At 36.5% G+C, this 20,861-nt stretch overlaps 1 protein-coding gene across 1 annotated transcript in view; it reads right to left on the reverse strand.

Annotated features, from left to right (window-relative positions):
• Nucleotides 1–20,861, reverse strand: part of LOC134530919 (transcription elongation regulator 1-like) — a 178,488-nt gene that overhangs the window by 120,842 nt on the left and 36,785 nt on the right. The window contains exons 5-6 of the mRNA XM_063366233.1: nucleotides 18,933–19,089; nucleotides 12,479–12,834 (exon numbers count right to left, since the gene is read on the reverse strand). Of these exons, the coding sequence (XP_063222303.1) occupies nucleotides 12,479–12,834; nucleotides 18,933–19,089 (513 nt within the window). The remainder of the gene's footprint in view (nucleotides 1–12,478; nucleotides 12,835–18,932; nucleotides 19,090–20,861) is intronic.

Below are 20,861 nucleotides of genomic sequence, written 5' to 3' on the forward strand. Positions count from 1 at the left end.
AATATTTCTCGGGAATTTGAATGTGAAATCGGTAAAAAGCCTGTAAAGTTCAACCCGTTAAACCGGGTTAAAAAATATTCGTAAACGATGGAAACGGGATTTTTTTAACATTGTTCTTGCGGGATTTTTTCGGGACCACGGACATTGAACAATAAAACCGGGAAATTCTACAATGCGGGAACGAATAAACGAGGTTTCACTGTACAAATAAAATGGTTTTTCTCAGCAGATTTCACATTAATTACGTGTTTCAAACACTTCATGTGGTTATAAACATTGTTCTTTCTGCCATGAGAAAATTTTATATCACAACAGCACATGCTGCAAAACCTTTAGTTAAAGTCTTATACACTTTCCTTTGTGATGTATGAACACAGTTATTATATAAAAACATAAGCATCTCGGACATTTTATTTAATGTGGTGGTCTATATTTGCTAATAGTAGAGCTGGGCCGATCACCTATTTTGCCGATCATGCCGATGCCGATCATCTGCTGCCGATCTTGCCGATCTTCTGAGCCAATTAGAGCCTTTCAAATACCTCTGATTACACGTTACTTTTGACGGATCACTATAAACGGTGAAATATTCCCAGACAAAACTACTTTTCATTGACATCATTACTTTAAAATCACGACATCATAAATTTCACGGACTAGCGATTATACAGGTAAGCCCGGAAGGTCTTATCAAGCTTCTCAGACACCAGCGTGCAGCTGGGTTAAGGCCAAGGTCATGTGACGTAACATCTCCCAAGGCTTACTGCGCCTTGGCAGCAGATGGATAAAAATAGTAAACTCCCCATTATTCGTGTTCATTGGGAACCGCCGATGCCCGGATAATTGAAATTCTGTAAAAAAAAATAATAAACCCGGATAATCGGTTAACGGTAAGGGCCGCCTTCGAATTGCTGTCTCGGCTTAAAAAAAATACGGCACTGCCTAGCCATTAGTTCACGGTCATTTACAACAGCCGAAGAGAGAAAGATAAGATCGTGCTGACCTTGTACACATAAATTTTGGATAGCTCCCCACCCCCCTCCACCCCTTCGACCAGCCGAATGCCAGCCAGACACGTCACTCGCCAGGCGCCTGCCGTGCGTTGGCGGGTGGCGGGCGGAAAGTAACTCAGCAGCACGTGAAACAACATTCAAACAAACTGGAGACGGGAAGCAGAAGTCAGGACATCCCCCTCAAGTTTAAAGAGTGACAAATGTGACAGCTGAAGGGGGGGGAGGGGGCGACACAAAGGGTCAGTACAAACAGCGTTGCAGAGTTTGGCGGCCCACGCGATGGCTTGCAGTGTTTGCTGGCCGCCGGCTCGCGTGACGTTAATTTTAAGCGCTGACAATTTTGGCTTCTCTTTTTTTTTCTGCACTTTTAAATTGTCCCGGATTATCAGATTCCCGTATTAGCGCGTCACGGATTAACGAGGTTCTACTGTGGGAAACAAAACTTTCATCAACCAGGTTTTTATACAAAAGAAAGTAGGCTCTATTTCCCGCTAAACAGGATAAGAATATTAATTCCGCTAAACAAAACTTTCAATAGGCCATATTTAGCGAGAAAAAACTAAATAGATGAATTCCCGAAGAGTAGTTGTTTACTAACCACGAGACTACTAGCGCCATTAATCCGTACGAATTCCGTCGCGCGACGCTCATCACTCTAATCTCTGGCGTCACATAACCAACCTAAACAACAGTCGCCATTCGCCATTGCGGTAATATTAACCGTAAATGGTAAACAAATACATAGTTTTCGGTTCGTAAATGATAAGAAGTAACTTTCCAAATAATATAATGGAAAATTATTTTACCGAAAGTACAGTAAATATACGTGGAAATTGATACTTAGGTATGTAACTGTTCAATGTTTATAAAACTTACGGTATTTGTTTACTTTATTGGTAGGGTAAGGTAAGGTAATATCGTGACATAGTTATTATCGTGATAAATATTGAGTGAGCCACCGAGTCTTTGCCTGCCAACTAAACATAGTTGTGTTTGTAACCGATAGATAGCACAAGAAGTCGTCTTTACAACGGAACTATAATCTGCAGCAAAGGAGTGCTGGGAAAATTCTGGAATAACAGTTTGTGATCAAGAGTCTATTTTTGCGTTGATTCTGCAGCTTGCACGACAGCTATATCTGAATAAATTTATGGAAATTTAAGTAAGTTTTATGTTAAGATGTTATTATAATAGATTTAATAACTGAAAGTTGTAGATAATTTTACTTGTTTCAAATCTTTTGTTCAGTTTAAAGCTTGTATGAGATAACACTAGCAATTTCGAGAAATAATAACGATTTTGTGGTTTTTGAGGGCACGTTTAAATTAAAATAGCAAAAAAATATTTTTAGTATACATGCTATTGCATTAAAATTAAAATTTTTGCAGTTTTGAAGCAGTAGAGTTGTAATGTTTACTCTGCATATAATTTTTCTATTAAAAAAATTGTTTAAAATTATTACGATATTACCTATCCATTTTTTTTTAAATCTCGTTATTACCTAGTCACCACTTTGAAAAACGTAATTATCTTCAGACATGACTTATATTCAAATATATTACTTTTTTCAGGTTTATTTCCGTATGGCACCCACTAAGGAGAGAGAAAAAGGTTTGGGAAAGAAAAAACATGGTATCAAAGGTAAGAAACCAATTGAAAAGGCAAAAACTAAATGTCGTCGCCAGTATGAACATAAAACTTTGGTTGCTGCTGCAAGTAAAGTAAGGGAGCAAAATATTACTTTATATAAAGCCTCCAAAGAATTTGGGGTCCCTTGGTCAACTTTGAAAGATTTTCTGGCCCAAAATGATGATGTGCAACATTCTCACGCACCTAAACTAGGGCGCCCTTTTGCCCTGACTGCTGAAGTAGAGCAGCGTGTTTACCAATACATAATTGAGATGCAGGAATTAGGATTTGGTCTTACAGTTTTGCAAATAAGAAAATTGGCATATGATTTAGCCAAAGCCACTGGAAGAGAAAAATACTTAAATCCAGAAAAAGGAACCGCTAGCAAATGTTGGTGGTCTCGATTTAAGACTACTTACAATTTGACACTCAGAGTACCAGAAAATCTTTCTGCATACCGAGCATCTATGGCCAATCCTACTTTAATTAGGGACTATTTCTGCAAATTAGACGGACTCTTGACAAAACTGGGAATCAAAGACAATGCTAGCCGTATTTGGAATGTAGACGAAACAGGCATTTCATATGTTGTCAAAGCTGGCAAAGTTGTGACGAAAATTGGTAAACGCTTTGTTTACTAACGAACATATGGAGAACATGCAGAGACTCACACCTTGGTTGGTTGTGCATGCGCTGATGGTTCTTTCCTACCTCCTTTTGTTATCTTCAAAGGTGTGAGGTGGAATGAGGATCTAGCCAAAGGTTCTTTGCCTGAATCTAAAACCAAACTGTCATCCAAAGGCTGGATCAATAGTGAACTTTTTATAGAATGGTTTCAATTTTTTATTGACTGTGTTCCTGCTGCAAGACCATTGGTTTTACTGCTTGATTCTCACAGTTCACACATCACGCCAGAAGTTTTGCAAATGGCTCGGAACAATGGTATCTATTTATTTACATTTCCTGCACACACTTCTCATTTGTTACAACCCTTGGATGTCGGAGTGTATAGATCACTCAAGAGTCACTGGAACAAAGAGCTTAATGCATACATGTTACAGCATGCATTAGAGAAGCCAAGCAGGTATAATTTTTATGAAATATTTAATCCTGCTTTCCTAAACAGTTTCACATGCATGAACTTAAAAAATGCTTTCAAAAAAGCTGGAGCATGTCCCCTGAACTATGATGCTGTTTCAAAAGAAGCATATGCACCATCTAAATTAACAGACACAAGACTAGAGGTCCCAGAATCTTCATCTGAAGAGATTATCATAACTTCTGAACTAAACACTCTGCCCCCAAGAGACGTCTCTGTTGAAGAAAGAGTTGACAGCCTTCTGAAGACCCCGAAAGCTCAGAGAACAAGGCCAGCACGCAAAAGGAAAGGCGATTCTTCAGCAAAATGTCATACACCTCCTGAAGAACCAGTAGCTGGGCCCTCAACAACAAATAAAGACAGTGACAGTGAAGACTGGGTGTGTGGAAATTGCCATGGAAAGTATTCTGCAGATGTCAAAAAATGTACAGGTGCTGCTTGGATTCAGTGTTCATTTTGTGTCACCCCATACCATATAAAATGTCAAAATGGTACAACTGATGACGATGTATATATGTGTGATAATTGTGCTGAAGAGGAATCAGTTCGTGAAAGTGATTAGTCTGGTCAGTCTTGAGAAACAGTGAAAGTTTTGAAAACATTCTTTTTGTCACGATATAACCTACCTACTATCACGGTATTAACTACCCTATCACGGAATTACCTGTCCATGTTGTTCTGTTTTAAATTATTTATTATTATTATTCCAGTCACATTAAAAATATATTATTATCTGCTGAATGTTCAAAAAGGATCATATATTGGTATCCTTCAATGCAGGATTATTTTTTTATTTTCATAAGTTTGTAATAAAGATTTTTGTAAAAATATCACGATATTACCTTACCTTACCCTATATTTTTTTCGTGTGTGGTTAGTTTTAAATTATTAAATCCTATTATTTTTCTATGAATAATCAAATTTTCTTCCCGAAAAGTACCGTAAACAAACATGGAAAGTTGTTAGGTATAGGTAATTATTCAATGTTATAAGTTTGCAGTAGGAGACCAATGATCGGCAAAATTAACAAAATCGGCCGATTATTACGATCGGGGATCGGCATCGGCCCAGCTCTAGCTAATAGTAGACACCTGCGAGTACTCGAAATTCGAGTTTCGAGTCGAGTTTTTTTAGTAATACTCGAACTCGAGCTCGTGGCTTTTCAACAACTCGAAATTCGAGCGAGCTTTTCTTGTACTGTACCTTTAGAAAGAAAAAAAGTCTCATTATATCGGAATAAAAGTCTTACAACACTATTATCCGTTATTTTATAATGTAACATGATCGACCGTATACATGAACACATCATTTTTACGTACCCGGGATTTACGAATTTCCGTGATTAATTTTTTTTCTTCTATAATTTTCCGCATAGCATTAATGTATCACTTTCCCGCTTTATGCGGAAGCATTTCCCGCATTTTACTGTATAAAGCGTTTAAAATATCCGGGGTCTCATCATTTACGCCATTAAATGCGTGATATAAAGTCCCGTTGAAAATTTTTATGAAAGTTCTTGCCTTAGTAATGGCGCACGTAAATATAAATATGAAGAAAAGACAAATGAACAACAACTTACGAAGAAATATGGATGATGTACCATAACTACAGTACAAACCCAATAGTTATCTTAAGATAATTACCATAAAAAGAACTAAAGATTCTTTGTAGATACCATAACTACTACAGAAGCATGATAGTTACCACATTTGCACTATAGTTGCCGTAATAACCGAGTTGTGTATTTACCGTGATGGTAACGTATTTATTTAGGACATATTAAAATTAAAGAACATTATTGAAAAAAAAAAGGATGTTAAATCTTGATATGTACGGTTGGCACATGTTGCTAAGAAATAATGTGATCTGAAAGAATGCCGTACTACTAAGAAAAGTGAAAAGGGTACTCGTGGATTTTTAGGTTATGGCAGTCTCTTTCGTTTTTCAGTAATATCGGCCGAAAATTAACAAGCGTTTCGGAAGTCGGCAGAAATGCGGATTTAACTAAATATTGGCAAAATCGGCTTCTTCAGTACAGCTCTACATTTGATGACATGAGTAAACTTATTTCAGACTACAGGATATTGAAAAAGACTAATTTCCATGTAGGTTTATTTTTATTGTGCATATGTTTTTTTTGCAAGTGTAAATTGAATTAAGTAAAATGCTTCTATTTTTATTACTTTCAATTGATTAAACTTTAATGACAAGTTACAGATATTTGACACTAATTTTGAGGTTAAACAATTTTACTAAAGCATTCCAGCCACACAGGTTACCAGCGAGAGACGCTTCTCTTCTGCTGTAAACACCATCTCCAATCATAGAGCTAATTTAACTCCTGAACGCGCAGAACAAATTATTTTTCTGCATGATAGATTGAAGAACAGAATTTAATACTCTATGACAATCTCTCTCAGAATTTTTGTGCTGAAAAGTGGAAATGTTGAAACAATGTGAATGTACTTTTCAAACAACATGATTTTTGGTGCTCAGTTTGTTGAAGCTCAGTAAGGACACCAGAAAAATTGACAAGGATGAAATTATTCCAAAGATATGTTACATTTACACAAACATATACTTGTAAACTGTGGTTATGTTAGTTGGATGATATCAGTTACTAATGAACCAATGGAAACAGGTTAGATTCAATGGCAAAAATGTTTTTTTTCCCTAGCAGTGCAAATTATAAATGCACTCTGTAAATAGTTACCTAAAATTAATAAGCCCACTTCATTTTAATACTTTATTTAAACATTATACCTACTAAGTTTAAGGTAAAAATAATTTCCCAAAAGTGTAACTGTACCACAAAAGCTCAAGCTTTGAGAACTTTCAAGTAGGCTCGCTCGAGCTTGGCTCAAAGTAAAATTCTTAGGCTCGCAGACCTCTAATGTAGGTCTATCTATTTAGTAGGCTAACAATGATAATGGTTTCTTTTTTTATTTCCATATTTTTCTCAAAAGTTCTCACATTTTATTACTCCATCACAGTAAATTTATGTGCAATGAACTTAAAAAAAAAAACTCGAACTCAACTCGATACTCGCGAGTATTTTAGCAAACTCGCTCGAGCTCGACTCGAAGTGAAAATCCTCTGCTCGCAGACACCTAGCTAATAGTTTCCATCATAGTGAGAGGATAAAAAATTTCTTTTAACTCTTCCCTCTCTTTACGTTTTCCCGGTTTTAACATATTTTTTGTCTTGGTCCCTTGAAATACACGTATGTAAAAACGAGGTTCTACTACTGTATTTCTTTTAAAATTTTCTTTTGAATATTTTTAAAGTTTTGAATTCTTAAAAAATTAGGCATCAACGGTATTGGAATATTTGATTGGCCCATTCCCACATAAAAACCCTTTGAACCCTTTGAATTTGAATTAATTACCACAGCCGTTGGTAACAGCCCACATGATGAGTAATTTTGTCTTCGTCCCGAAGATAAGAGTCTTTCCGCCTGTACTGTGAGTTGCAAGCAACCACTGGATTTTTCTAGCCAACAGAATGTAATTTTTCCACTTTCGGTACCCATCATCAAATCATAAATTTGTGTTTTGGAGTCAGTGCAAATGTTTTGTACGACCAGTTTGTAGATTTAGATGCATTTATTTTTATTATCAGAAGATGGAGGCCATAATGACATGAATTTTCGTGAAGGATAAATAAAAAACAGTTTTTGTCCAAGAGAGACTATTTCAGTAATCATCCATCGACAGGACAAAAATATATCAATTAGAAGATGAAGTACAAACAAAGAAATGAACATTCCGTTTTTAAACTGAATTCATCAATGAATAATTAACTTTTAACTTAACTTGTCGCAACCCTTAACTCTTTTCTGGGGATGAAGATGTTAAATAGGGGCCTTTTTCAATTGTTCATGTAAGTGCACTCTAGACCAAAAGTGAGCTAGCCAGAAATCTCAAGTTTTAACACCACAAATGTCCTAAATCAATGTTTAGAGGGGGTGAAAAATAGCATTTATTCTGGTCATTTATAGCATCTAAATATTTACTTGTAGCTTTTTTATAGCATTTATTACCAATATTATAGAATTTATAAGTGCTAACTATACTAAGAAAAAAAAGAAAACTGTACCTACAACTAAAACATTTATCATTTCACTTAATAAAAAATCAATGTAATTGGCACACAAACACAAGACAGAAGTGTTTTTATCCATTTTTTTTGGAAAGGAACATAATTGGGACGCAGCAACACAAACCATTATAAGTTTTTCCTTCAGTCAATTATGATAATATACTGTATGTACATTGCAGCACAACTCCAAAAATGTTTTTCTTCACACTAAATTAAGAGTTGTCAATGGAATTGAAAAAAAGCATACAACAGGTCTCTACAGTCTGTTCACTCATCCTGTTTCTCCTATCCGTCACAATTCATGTTACCGTGTTTTCTCGTATAATCGTCGCATATTTTATTCTAAAATCAAGTTTGAAAAGTAGGGGTACGACGAATTTGCGGGAAAAAATTTTTTTTGTTAGGTAAAGGTATTCATAAAAACAAAACCTGTTCATGGAAAGTACGTTTATTTAAAAAAAAGGTGGAGTATATAAGAGCACGCCAAGCAATCTATATTAATAATTCCTTAAACAAAAACCTTTCTTCAACTTTAAATAGTAAAACCAAAACTCTAACGCGAACTCAAGCCACTTGAATCTGACGTGAACTAACGTGTCGTAGTACACACTTACCACGAAAGAATGTGGGTTATCAAATGTAGTTAACTCGGCACCTGACAGAGAGCACGCATTGTATGCACTAGGCAAGATATCGATATTCGACTATGTGCGCGCACTCTATACGGGAAGCAACATAACCAAACATGAATGATGCGCTGGCTACATTTTTATAAGCGATACACCGCGGCAACGCAGACAATCAGATAAAGGAAATAACGTTTAAAAACGTCTTTATAAGAAAATGTACACGTCAAACAACTTCGTATTTCCGTTAATTAAATAAATAAGTGGTAATGACCGAAATTAAATTTTAGATTATACCTACACCGCGGCGACGCAGACAATCAGATAAAGGAAATAACTAGGCATGTGCGAGAAAGACTTTTTTGAATTCGAGACGAGATCGAGAAAGCAATTTAAAAATTCTCGAGAATCGAGTCGAGATCGAGAAATCTGTACTTTAGTTAACAGGATAATATGATCCAAAAAAGTAAAACTCAATAATCTGACAAACATACATAATTATTCACTAATTTTATCAAGTATCCACAATTGCAATTGCAATTACAACTTTACCTTTACACTCAAGTTTATTTGCCTACTGTCGTATGTAAACATACGTTATTGACTCCATAGTCTATACAGTTTCCTTGAGCCATGGACGGTACTTGATCATGAAAGTCTGAACATTCGCCACTATCGATATGTCACTATCGATACGGACCGCAATTTAACCCTTTCCTGCCTAGAAATGTAAAAGAAATTGAATTTTGTAATTTTTATTTTATTTTTATATTTAAGTAGGCATAAAAGGAGGCCATAATTTTTTCCAAATTTTTTTATTTATATTTAATATATTTTTTAATGATGGGACTTTTAAGTCCTGACAGGCATTTATCATATGTCCAGCTCAACAAACAAAAAAAGGGCGCTCCAGACTGGTGCAGTGCTGCCGTTTTAGTGCTGCAACCTCTTGGCTGTCAATCGAACTTCTTCGAAAACTGGCAGAGCGGAGCTATACAGGGACCCAGAGGTCCCGACAGGCAGCATGTGGTTTCAAACATGCACACACTATTTCTATGGGGCTTCAAACATTGTGGGACTCACAAGTACCACCAGGCAGGAAAGGGTTAAACATCATGTTGCTTGTTATATACTGCTGGCCGTGTGTATAACCTAAGGCCATAAAACAAAATGCAATCACGGAAGAATTCTGCAGTCATGTTTATATTTTTATTTTTTACCGTACCGTTTTACGTTGATACTTGATATTGATACCGAAAATGATTTATTTTTAACTTTAATGTTGGTTTTATTAACGGAAAATAATCATTTTCTTCTGTAATTTAATGTGATAACCACAGCACAATTCATTGTTTACGTTTACCGTTTCATGTAGTGACTTGTGAACGGAAGTTGTTCGTTTTTAACTTTTTAATAATTTATCGTGTATACTATCGTAACAAGTATATTTTATTTTATTCGATCTACGTTACGTTGAAGATATGTTAATTATTACAACACGCAACACAAAATGCTGCCTCAATATATTATATTACCTAACCTATTTCTTGTTTACAAAATTCTCGAAAATTCCGAGCCAAAAAAATTATCTCGAGACGAGATCGAGAAAATTTCTGTCTCGACTCGTTCTCGATGATGCCGAGACTCGCACATCACTAGAAATAACGTTTAAAAACGTCTTTATAAGAAATTTTACACGTCAAACAACTTCGTATTTTTCCATTAATTTATCAAGTAAGTGGTAATGACTGAATAAATATTAGATTTCTACTTTAAAATACATCGTTTTATACGGAAAAGATACCTACACAAAGCACTCGGCATCTACTAGAAGGACCAAAAACATCATGCGACGTTTACGCGAGAAGTTTTTTTATCCCAATTTTGACAGTCTAAAATATGGTTGCGACTATTACAAGCTTGCGAGTATTACACGCGTGCGACCATTGTACGATAAAACACGGTAAATTTGCTGAAGAACCTTTCAGCTTCGACGCTGCTTACTGGTGCCCATATGCTGCGAAGTGCTGCTTCTGAGAATTCAGGATACTTGATCTTCACAGCAAGTAGTAACTGAACTACGTCGAATTCACATCCTTCTCTCAGATTAGATGACAGCTGCTTGTGAAAGTACCAGTAGCCCTCACAAAAAGTGTCTGGATTCATGCCAGACATAAATGTGAGTCATTTTTTATGTTGTTCAGCTTTTGCATGTCATCTTGTAGTCTTTGGCCGGCTGTAGCAGGATTAAAAAGAGCACCTACCCCTTGATAAAACAGATTGGTTTCTGTGCCACCCATGATTTGCCAATGTCTGAAGGCATCTTTGCATGCATGACTTGATCTGAACATTAACTTCTTCCTTCTTAGTCATGTTTGAATACTCATTCAAAAGCTTGAGCGTACCTTGTGGGAAAGCACTATCAGCATAACGCTGCAGACTGTTTTGCAACGTAACCAACTCATCCCACAACTTGTGAGCATAAGGGTATCCTGAACCTTCCAAGTTAGTGATAAGAGCTTTCATTGTACCACATGTTTCACTCACAAATTTTAATTGTACTTTGAGCTTCTGGCTCATGTACTGATCCTCAAAAATTTCAACAATATATATCTACTGCTACTATTGCCAAACTCACATTCTGAAAAGAAGCTCACAAGTTGCTGCATATACTGAGCCAAGTATTCTACCGAAGTAAACCATGAATTCCACCTTGTTAATACAGGTGCTGGAAACAAGATTGCAGATAATTCAGGGTGGTGATGATCTAAATATGGAATATATGCATGCTTTATTTTTCTTGAATGAAGAAAAGCCATTTTCATTTTTACAACCAGTGTATTAAGTCGTACACAGTAACTTCGATAATTTCATAGAGAGAATATACCGCGGCCATATTTTATTTCTCTCGTATTGTTTGTAAAGTTGTTGACAATGCCAAAAAAACTGTTGGCAGCAATTCTTTGGCAACATGGTGGCGTGGTTTATTTCTAGAGTAAATATTAGGGTTTGATTACATTTACGTAAAAAATTAACATTTAAAATGTCAAATTTTTTATGAAAAATTATTGTAAAATGTATTTTTAATGTTAGTTCTGCCCGGCAAAGTGTTTGAGACGTTTTTAGTGTCAATTCGCAGGAATATGGGATTCCCGCATTTAATCGCAAGTAATTAACGAGTCGCATTAATTCGCGGCTATATCGTTTTTATGATTTTTCACCCTCTCTATCAATGCTATGTTACAAATAAGAAAAAAATAAATTGGAAAATTCCTGAAGAAGCACATGCAACAAATTCTTCCCTTAAAATAAAAATTTTATTGCAATACATCATTCCAAATAAAAAAAATTTCCCCTTCCAGTCATGTATACAACTTTCCAAAATAACGTACTTATTTCCCGCAGTACAATTGCCATTTCCTAGCTCTTTTAATCATTTTAGGTTTTTTCAGCGAACGTAGATGATCACAACAGTAATCATTAATTATTGCAGCGTATTTTTCACAAAACACAAACAACATGCGCAATATCCTCAGTCCATTTAACAATAGCAGGCTAACCAACCTTGGAGCTTGAAGGTACTTATTCTGTGCATTGTTTAGCCGCATTGTCAAGTTTCGAATAAGTCCTGCACCATGCTTTTCCAAAACACTTTTGACGAAAAATTGTGCACGGATTATTAGGGTAAATATGTAATTCATTAGCAGCTAGAAGGAAAGTTGTAGGCCTTGTAGGATGCTTGTATTTTTGTAAATAGATTTCAAATCAAACTGGAAACTTTAAAGAGAATGATCACATGCCATATGTTCTTATAACACTATTTCCAGGACCACGTTTTTATTTAAGTAATATATTCAAAATGAATGACATAAACCCAAACAATGAATGAGATGTTTAAATGATTCCTTACCCAAAGACTTATTAACGGTAAATTAATTGAAATGATGATTTTTTAATACTTTGCCTAAAGTAAACATGTGACTCAGAACAACAGAGATTTAGACGGTTACTTGTGATGTGTCTTCAATGAGAGCAGGCGGTACGGGTGTCGGCTGAGGAGCCATCATCCCTGGCGGCATCCCCGCCACCATCGGTGGAGCCGATATGGCTTGTGGTGGCTGCTGGCCAGGAGGGGGCATGCCACCCATTCCCGGCGGCATTCCCCAGGGACCAGAAGGGCCCGGTGGCGGCATGCCACCGTAGCCACCCCCATATGCACCAGGGCCCTGGAAGCCCGGGGGTGGCATGCCGAACGGAGGAGGGCCGCCAAAATGTGGGGGTGGGCCACCAAAGGGTGGTGGCATGACTGGCGGTGGACCCTGCATCATCCCTGGCGGCGGCTGCATCGTGTTTGGCATCGGCCCTCCTAGGCATACCACAAGCAGTGCAGTTCTCAACACTTTCCAATGCCAGGGTGTTGATTGCATTGCAGGAATACACATTAGTGGCCTTTGAAATCACATATACCGTATTTACTCGCATATAGGTCGTGGCAATTTTACCAGATTTGATGGGGGGAAAATGAAGTGTGGCCTATATGTGAAGAAAAATTTTTTAAAATTTTTGAGGAATTTTTTTTGCAATATTTTGCTTTAAAATGTGAAAAAGAAGTTTACAGCAAAACCCCTTATTTCCACTTTTCATGGGGACAAAGTAAAAAAAAGTAAAATGGGGGAAAGTGTAAATAAAGGGAAAAGTAAGAAATATGTTAAAGTTAGTTAAAATACAGTTGTATCCTGCAGCGTTCAGAACAAATACACATACACACAAATACACGGGCTACATTACACATACGCATTGCACCACAATAAAAAAATTTAAAAAAAAGGGCCGCAAATTGATGGAAATTTACTGTCAATAGCGCACCGTGCGCGGAGAAAGGTCATTGTACTCAATCAACTGTTGTTTCGGCGCGGCGTTGCCGCCGGCTGGCTTTCTGTTCTCTGAGCTGCGCATGCGCAGTATAACTCACTCAACGCTCCGCCCAGACTCGTGACATTCCATCAGCAGCCAGCCAATAGATGCGAGCTTAGCGGAAAAAAATATAAGCTCCACCACCCGTGTACCAGTTTTGTCCAGTTCTAATACCAGTTTATTTGTAAACGCACCAGTTTTCTCGCTGCCGTGACGTGTTCAAGTTTACGTTCATCTTGATGTCTTGATACCAATAATTAATTATTTACGATCCCCAGATATAAATGGTTAGTTTAAAAAATATGCGTCAACTGTACAATACTTCCGAAATTATAAAATTTGTATAAAACAGTTACCAAGACTCCGCTCATTTTATCTTGTGAAGTTTATGTCTCGTACCAGTATTTCAGCTAAGTTGTGTCATAAATACAGTATCAGCAGCCACGTAATATTCCCGACAATCCCCTTACGTTTATACATTTGTGATTTTACGTTTTTCCCTAGTACATTTTAGATTGTCTCCTGCTATAATTACTCGTAGTTTTACACGCCTAGGCTTAAATTATTACATGTTTAGAAATATAAGCAACTTTTCATGTTATAAAATATGTATATTTTGCGATTTAAAATGTTCATTTTTTCAATACAAAGCACTGTTTTCGAGTTATAGTTTACAATTAAGACATTTTAAGAAGTCAGGGATCTAACTTGACTTCAATTTTCTATATTCGGTTATTACGAGTACTCGTTACAACAATTTATCACGCCATTATCAGCTCTCGTAGTAGCAGTTTTACAGTACCTGTTAACTCTTTTGTGCACGGCGCGCCGGCCGTTCGCGTCATTAAATTACCGGTGCTACCTATATGGGGGGAATCTTAAATACCAAATTCAAGACCTCAAATTATGGGTGCGACCTATATGCGAGTAAATACAGTAAACTAAAAAAAGGGTGCAAATATCTGCTACTTATTTTATATTATCTCCTAAGCAAAATATCCCTCTCCCCCCTCAGACACCACTTTCCCACGTAAAACCAAAACAAAAGTTAACACACCATATAAACTCAGAGATGCTAGTGGTTCTGAAATAAAACCTATTTTTAACTAAATTCTCTCAAATTACCTCAAAATTATTTTAATTAATAGTCGGTTGAATCCTCAAATCCCACATAATCTCTAGTATTCGAAAGATTTGACATTTGAGAAAAAGGATTCTGACAAAAATATTCAAGTGTAGTAAATTAGAAAATTCAACACTGTGTGGGGCCACTTAAGTTTATTTTAAATTACTTTTTTTTAATTTGGCAACAAAGATTACGTCCTTTTTGTTGGATTTAAGAATGTTGAATAATATTGTTTTTACCTTTTATAATTATTGTTCTTTTTTCTTTAATGTTATTATTTATTGTTTTAATATACTGTTTATAATTTTAACTGGCCTTAGTTTCATTAAAATATTTTACAGTTTGTAAAACTTTGTTGCACATTGGGCGGCTGCTGGGTGCTAGCCTTACGCCACATGCTATTCCGAAATATTTTCACAAATTTAACATATAAAAAGATTTGTTACTACCAATTTGACACAAGTAGATGACGGTCACATGACTGTGGGCTGACGTCATGCAAGGCGAGTGTTTTTCAAATCCACTAGCAGTCTCAGTGTTTGTACAGCAAAAGTCATGTTGGAAATACTGTTTAGGGCATGGTGAAATCAAAGTGACACATTTAACTTTACATATTGGGTGGAACTATTGCCTGTAAAGCTGTCCATTTTTGATACATCATGATAGTGAATGTGTCTTATGATACAAAATTATACATCTTGTATCACAGATTATTCAGTGAAACAGTAAGATGACTTTGTTCACAGGAGAAGCTGCTATGCATTTTATATTTATATTTGGTTTTTAGAGTTGTTCGAAACTTCGAAAAAGTTGAAGTCGAATTGGAGCTTGCGACTTCGGTTCGAAGTTAACACCAAGAATTATTTTCGAAGGAATCATGAATAACTTGTCAATTATCTCGAGGCATCATTCAACAATATCGTAACGATGATTGGCGTAAATATAATATCACTTTATTACAGTAAAACAGAGTTTAGAACCGTATATTTGTTACTTCATAAGCAAAAATAATTGTAATAAAATAAAATGGCGAAGGTCAGCAGCGACATCTTATTTTAACAATTTCATGCAGTTTGGCCAAATTGACATGATTTTTAAAAAAGCACATTTGCGTCGTGCTTCGATAAAATGGTAATAAGAAATAACATAAATATTTTTTTCATCATAAACACACAAAAATAATGCAGTCTTTACTTAATGTACATATGAAAAAAGGATATTTGGGAATATTTATACATTTTAACAATATTAAGTCTTAAGATTTCTAATAGCATCAGTTGGCCATCCTGGTAGCATCATGTGATTGTGCGCGTCCAAATAATTATCTCAATATTAAATTACATAAACGTTACTTTCAGTTTCAGCAATAGAGAGTTTTCGGGTAGTTACAAATGATCGCATTGATGAAGTTAAAATATTTATTTATTTGTGGTCCGAAACTATTGAACTTAAGTGAACCTTATGATCTTAACCAAAAATAAGTAGGGGTGTGCGGGATCCCGACGCTTCGGGAAAAAAGTCGGGAAAATAGGCTTCCCGAAATGCCGGGCGGGAATTTTATTACTCCCGAATTTTTTGGGAAACTGTTTAAAAATTTACAAATGTTTACTAATCATGCGAAAATGTTTTCTATCAATTCAAACTGTTTTTACAACAATATCTTTTATGGATTCGTACATTTTTGAAGATTTTCCGTACTATTTAAACGCAAAACATGTTTTAAACGTATGCCGATCGTAGCGACAGCTGTGGTGTGCAGTGAATTATAATCGTTTACACATATCTAATTGGTATATAAAAAACGTACATGGAGTACCTTAAATATTGTATGCGTTCATAAATATATTTCTTCAAGGGTACAAATTTGCAAGATACGTGAATAGTCAGTTATATAACGTTATTGCCGTCACCATCGAATACTTAACCTAAAACCACTGTGTGTCCTTAAACACAAACAAAACACATGCGCAATCCAACCTTTTTGCCAAAGATATAAGAAATACTAGACTTGCGTTACATAACGAAGCGTAACCGTTCTCATTACTTGATAGCAGTGGCGATGTAGAGAACTATATTGGCACTTTGAAAAATATGAAATCACGTAGTTTTACACCACTGCTCACGAGTATCTAAACATCTATGATTTTGCTTTGGGAGAAAAAATTGTTGTTTACTGTTTAGTTTGGCGGGCTTTGTCGGCTGACGTTACGTTATTAAGGCTTGTGCAAAGTATCTGTTCCTATTTTCAATGCCGTTGTATATTAAAACAAACTAGCAGCCTACAAATAATGGAGGTCGCAACCGATCATCTTGTTACTTGTAAACATAAAAGTGTTTGGAAGTATTTTTAACGTCTGACAGACAGTAAATCCCTGGCAAAGTGTGTCTCGTGTGAAAGATTTTTGAGATGCGAGCATGGTAGCACGTCTGGATTACTAACACATCTCAATAAACATCCCTCTATAAAAAAAGAATTTGAGGATGCTAAAAAAAAATGAATTCGCCGCTGAAAAAAGGGCAAGTGAAGCAGACAAAAGAAATAGCAGCAAAAAAAACAACTAACTTTGCAAGAAACGTTTAAATGGCCATGTTCTCATATTAGAATTAAAAATTTGCTTTTTTTTTTAATTTTCCCAATCCCGTCCCGTTTCCCGCGGGAATAATTTATTTTTCCCAAAAATTTCCCGCAGTACAAAAACCTATTCCCGCACACCCCTAAAAATAAGGCTAAACGGAATGTAACTAAATAGTGGTGGATACTTTTTTTTTTAATATTTTGTTTCCTTGCACAATAAAGATTATTCCTAATCCTAAAAGCATTATTTTAAATGCTATAAATCACCATCTCTAACTATGACTTATTTAATCTACTTAATTTTTTTTTGTTTAATACTGAACCATCTTCAGGAATAAAAAGCATTCATAAAAATTAGGGATGGGAAAACCGATTCCCAATTTCATTGATACCTACCGATTCTACTTAAATAATCGATAATCGAGAATCAATGATAAAAGTTGATTCCTGCATGTAGCAAAAAAAAATCATTTCACAACATTGCAAATCTGTCAGATACAATAATTTAACGACTCTTTGAGTGGGGTTATGACTGACTAGACGCATTATAACAGTCATATTTCCCCAAATAAACAATATCTAAAACTTGGGTCGATGTTATAAACAAGTCCAAGTACAAAATTTATTTATAAAAAAATTATCACTGCGTATTAGGAACGGGCGTATTCTTTTCGCGATCGCGATTAAATTACGATAAACGCGAAATCACCGTTAAATACAGTTTTTACGCGAAATCCCCGTAACACAGCGTTTTTACACGAAATTTAGTATTGAAATGCGAAATCGCAATGTTTTTACAGGAAATTTAAATACTGTGTAAAAGACTTGCCTCCTCACTGGTAAACAAACACCGCAACATGGCCGCCACTAAACATTAATCATAAATGCACTAAAGCAAACAAAAGCTTACACACGCTCACGTTATAATGTTAAACCCAAAAATATTGTGTAAAAATACGCAAAACTACGGCGTTTATTTTCCTTTCCGGCATGTTTGGATAGGTATGACAAACAGGCGAAGTTGTAAAGCCTACGCACACCGCTCGGGGCACTGACGTCAGCTTGGCACCGCGACAACGGATAAATACAAAAGCAAGCAGATGATTGGGCGAACGGTGTTTGGAACAGCCTTACGTGAGTGGCCATACCATGTCAGCCGGGGGCGCTGGCATATAGTTGGAACAGCGTCGTAGTATCAAGCAGATTATAACGGGCGAACCAGGTACCAGGCTCTGTACTTTGTCACCCAGCCGTACGTGGCAGCACAAGCATTTTAAAACGCGCCAAAAAGCGGAAAAATGTAAACAAACATTCATTTTCGAATGGTGTGATGATGATTAGTTGGTCAACAGTGTTTTATAGATTTTGTTGGGTCGTTACCACAACGCCGAAATAACAACGAATGAATTTGTGTGTATTTCTTAAATGTAACTTAACGCTGAAATACCACAATCAATTACAACACTTTCATTTGCTAGTTCTCTAGTTGCTTAATTTTGTTACTGTTTCATTTCACAATTTTTTTAGTTAATTTGTACCCTTTTCTAAGTTAGGCAAGTTGTATTACCGAAAATAATTTATACTGCTCAAGGAAAGCTTAAAATTTTTTTTATAGTTTATTCCGTATTACAAAACAAATTTATCTCTTTCTATAGCTTTTTTTTAAATTGTGAAAGTAACTGGCACATATTAATAAACTGCACTCTTAAAACATATCCTCAACATTAAAATAAATAACTTCAGATGAAGAGTTTTAACCAAGAACAGAACATTTTAATAATAAAAACAAAAAATTATGGCCTGCTCAGTGCCATGAATGCCTGTTTGGGGACTACAACAGGGTACTCACCTGGCATCTGGACGTGAGGTGGCGGCCCGCCCGGTCCATCCATGTCGGGCTTCGGCTGCGATGGAGGACCCTGAGGCATGGGTCCGCCTTGCATCGGGCCCGAGTTGGGGGGACCGAGCCCCGGGTTCACGCCAACCGCCTGAGCCATCACTTCCACCTGCGCCAGCACCAACCACAACACCACGGTGAACCACCTTGCATGCACAAACTAAATGTCAATACTACTTCAATTAACCAAAATTTAACTTACTTTAGCATCTCTTCCAAAATGATAGTGTGAAAATCAAACAACAGTTATCAGATTTTAATATCTACACATAAAAACGTCTCAAAAAATTTTTAATAGGTTGGCATGATTCACCAGAGCATTCAAGTAGATAAAATTACTGTATTGGTCCGAAAATAGGCTGACCTTTTTTGCAGTTTTGTCAACCTTGAAATCTAGAGTCGGCCTATAATGGGGCACTAGCCAAAATAGTATAATTAAACACATACATTTTAAGGAGAATCACTTATGGCATAAAAATGTTATCAAATATACAATTCATTGACCTAAAATTACGCCATAGTTACGTGGAATTAGTAATTTTTCCAACTTAGAAATTTAGTAAACACACAACCCCAATAACTAGGGCCTGGAATTTTTCACGATCGCGAATTTTGCGAAAATTCACGCGAATTTTGCATGAAAACGCGAAAAGTAAGTACATTCGCGAAAACCACAACATTTCTATATTACACTGCGAATATATCCCCGAAAAGTACCATTACAGTAGAATCCCGCCGATGCGAGCCCCCTCTGATGCGTCCATTCCGTTTATATGACCGTTTTTTGAGAAAACATGAAAAATTTGAGCAGAGAAAGTCGAAAATTTGAGTAAAATCGGCTGAAAAACAAGTCTGTTACACTTTGTTGGGCTCTATGTGTTCACGTTTATCTTGGCGAGAGCTGTACTGTAAGCAGCCAGGCATACAAAAGACGTCTAAAAATAGATACCACCCCTCTAGACTGTCCACACGGCAGTGTCTAGCCGAGCTGAGCTCGGCGTGTCCACTATCGCACGAAAAGCCGTCTCAGCTGTCATGTTATCTTACCCGCCCGGCGGCTTGACGTCATACGTGACGTGACGCGACGCTTACCTCTCCCATCCCCTGCTAATTCTTCAAGGCTCATCCCTCCCAGAGCCACAAACCATGTAAAAACAATTCCCCCCCTATCCAACTAACATTTCAACACATTCCCTCCCTTATTTCAACCTTCTGCGTGAGAAACTGTCAGCGTGGTTTTTTTTCTCTTTTTTTTTACGCTGCGAAGGGACGTGGAAAAGATAATTGCTTGAGCTGTCAAAATAAACATCGCTGACGGAAAGGGCAGGAGCGCATCCTGTCGGTCTGTCGCTGTGATTATCTACTCCAAAAACATGTCACAGCATTTCAGGATAGCATTGTTCTTATTTCTTTCGTTTATAGCCGAATGTTTTCTACCTGATCCACACAAGGTTAAAGTATCCTTTAACCCAAGTCTTGTGTTTCAGCATAATTACCTTATTTTTACATAAGTCGTGTTCGTGTATGGTTTTGATGCTCAAAATTGATCTGGGGTATAGTTCACACTAAGTTTCTTCTCATTTGTGCGCTGGGGTTTGTTCAAGTGGCAACCCCGTGTTCCTCCACTCCATTAAATACGAGCATATCAGTATCAGAAACATGGGTTTTATTGTACTGACAATAGCACAGTGATGTGCAAATTTTGCAACTGTAAAGTTTCATGGGATAGAAAAGATTTCATTGACAAACACCTAAAGTCGGCTAAGCATGTGGCATTGGCAGCCAAAAAAAAAAAAAGAAAGTTTGTAGTTGCAAACATCTATAGCAACGTGTCTGTTTTGTATAACTGTTTTGGATTTAATTGGCTGTTATTATGCATAT

This window comes from Bacillus rossius, chromosome 3 (genome assembly GCF_032445375.1).
Source record: "Bacillus rossius redtenbacheri isolate Brsri chromosome 3, Brsri_v3, whole genome shotgun sequence".
In the NCBI taxonomy this organism is placed as follows: domain Eukaryota; kingdom Metazoa; phylum Arthropoda; class Insecta; order Phasmatodea; family Bacillidae; genus Bacillus; species Bacillus rossius.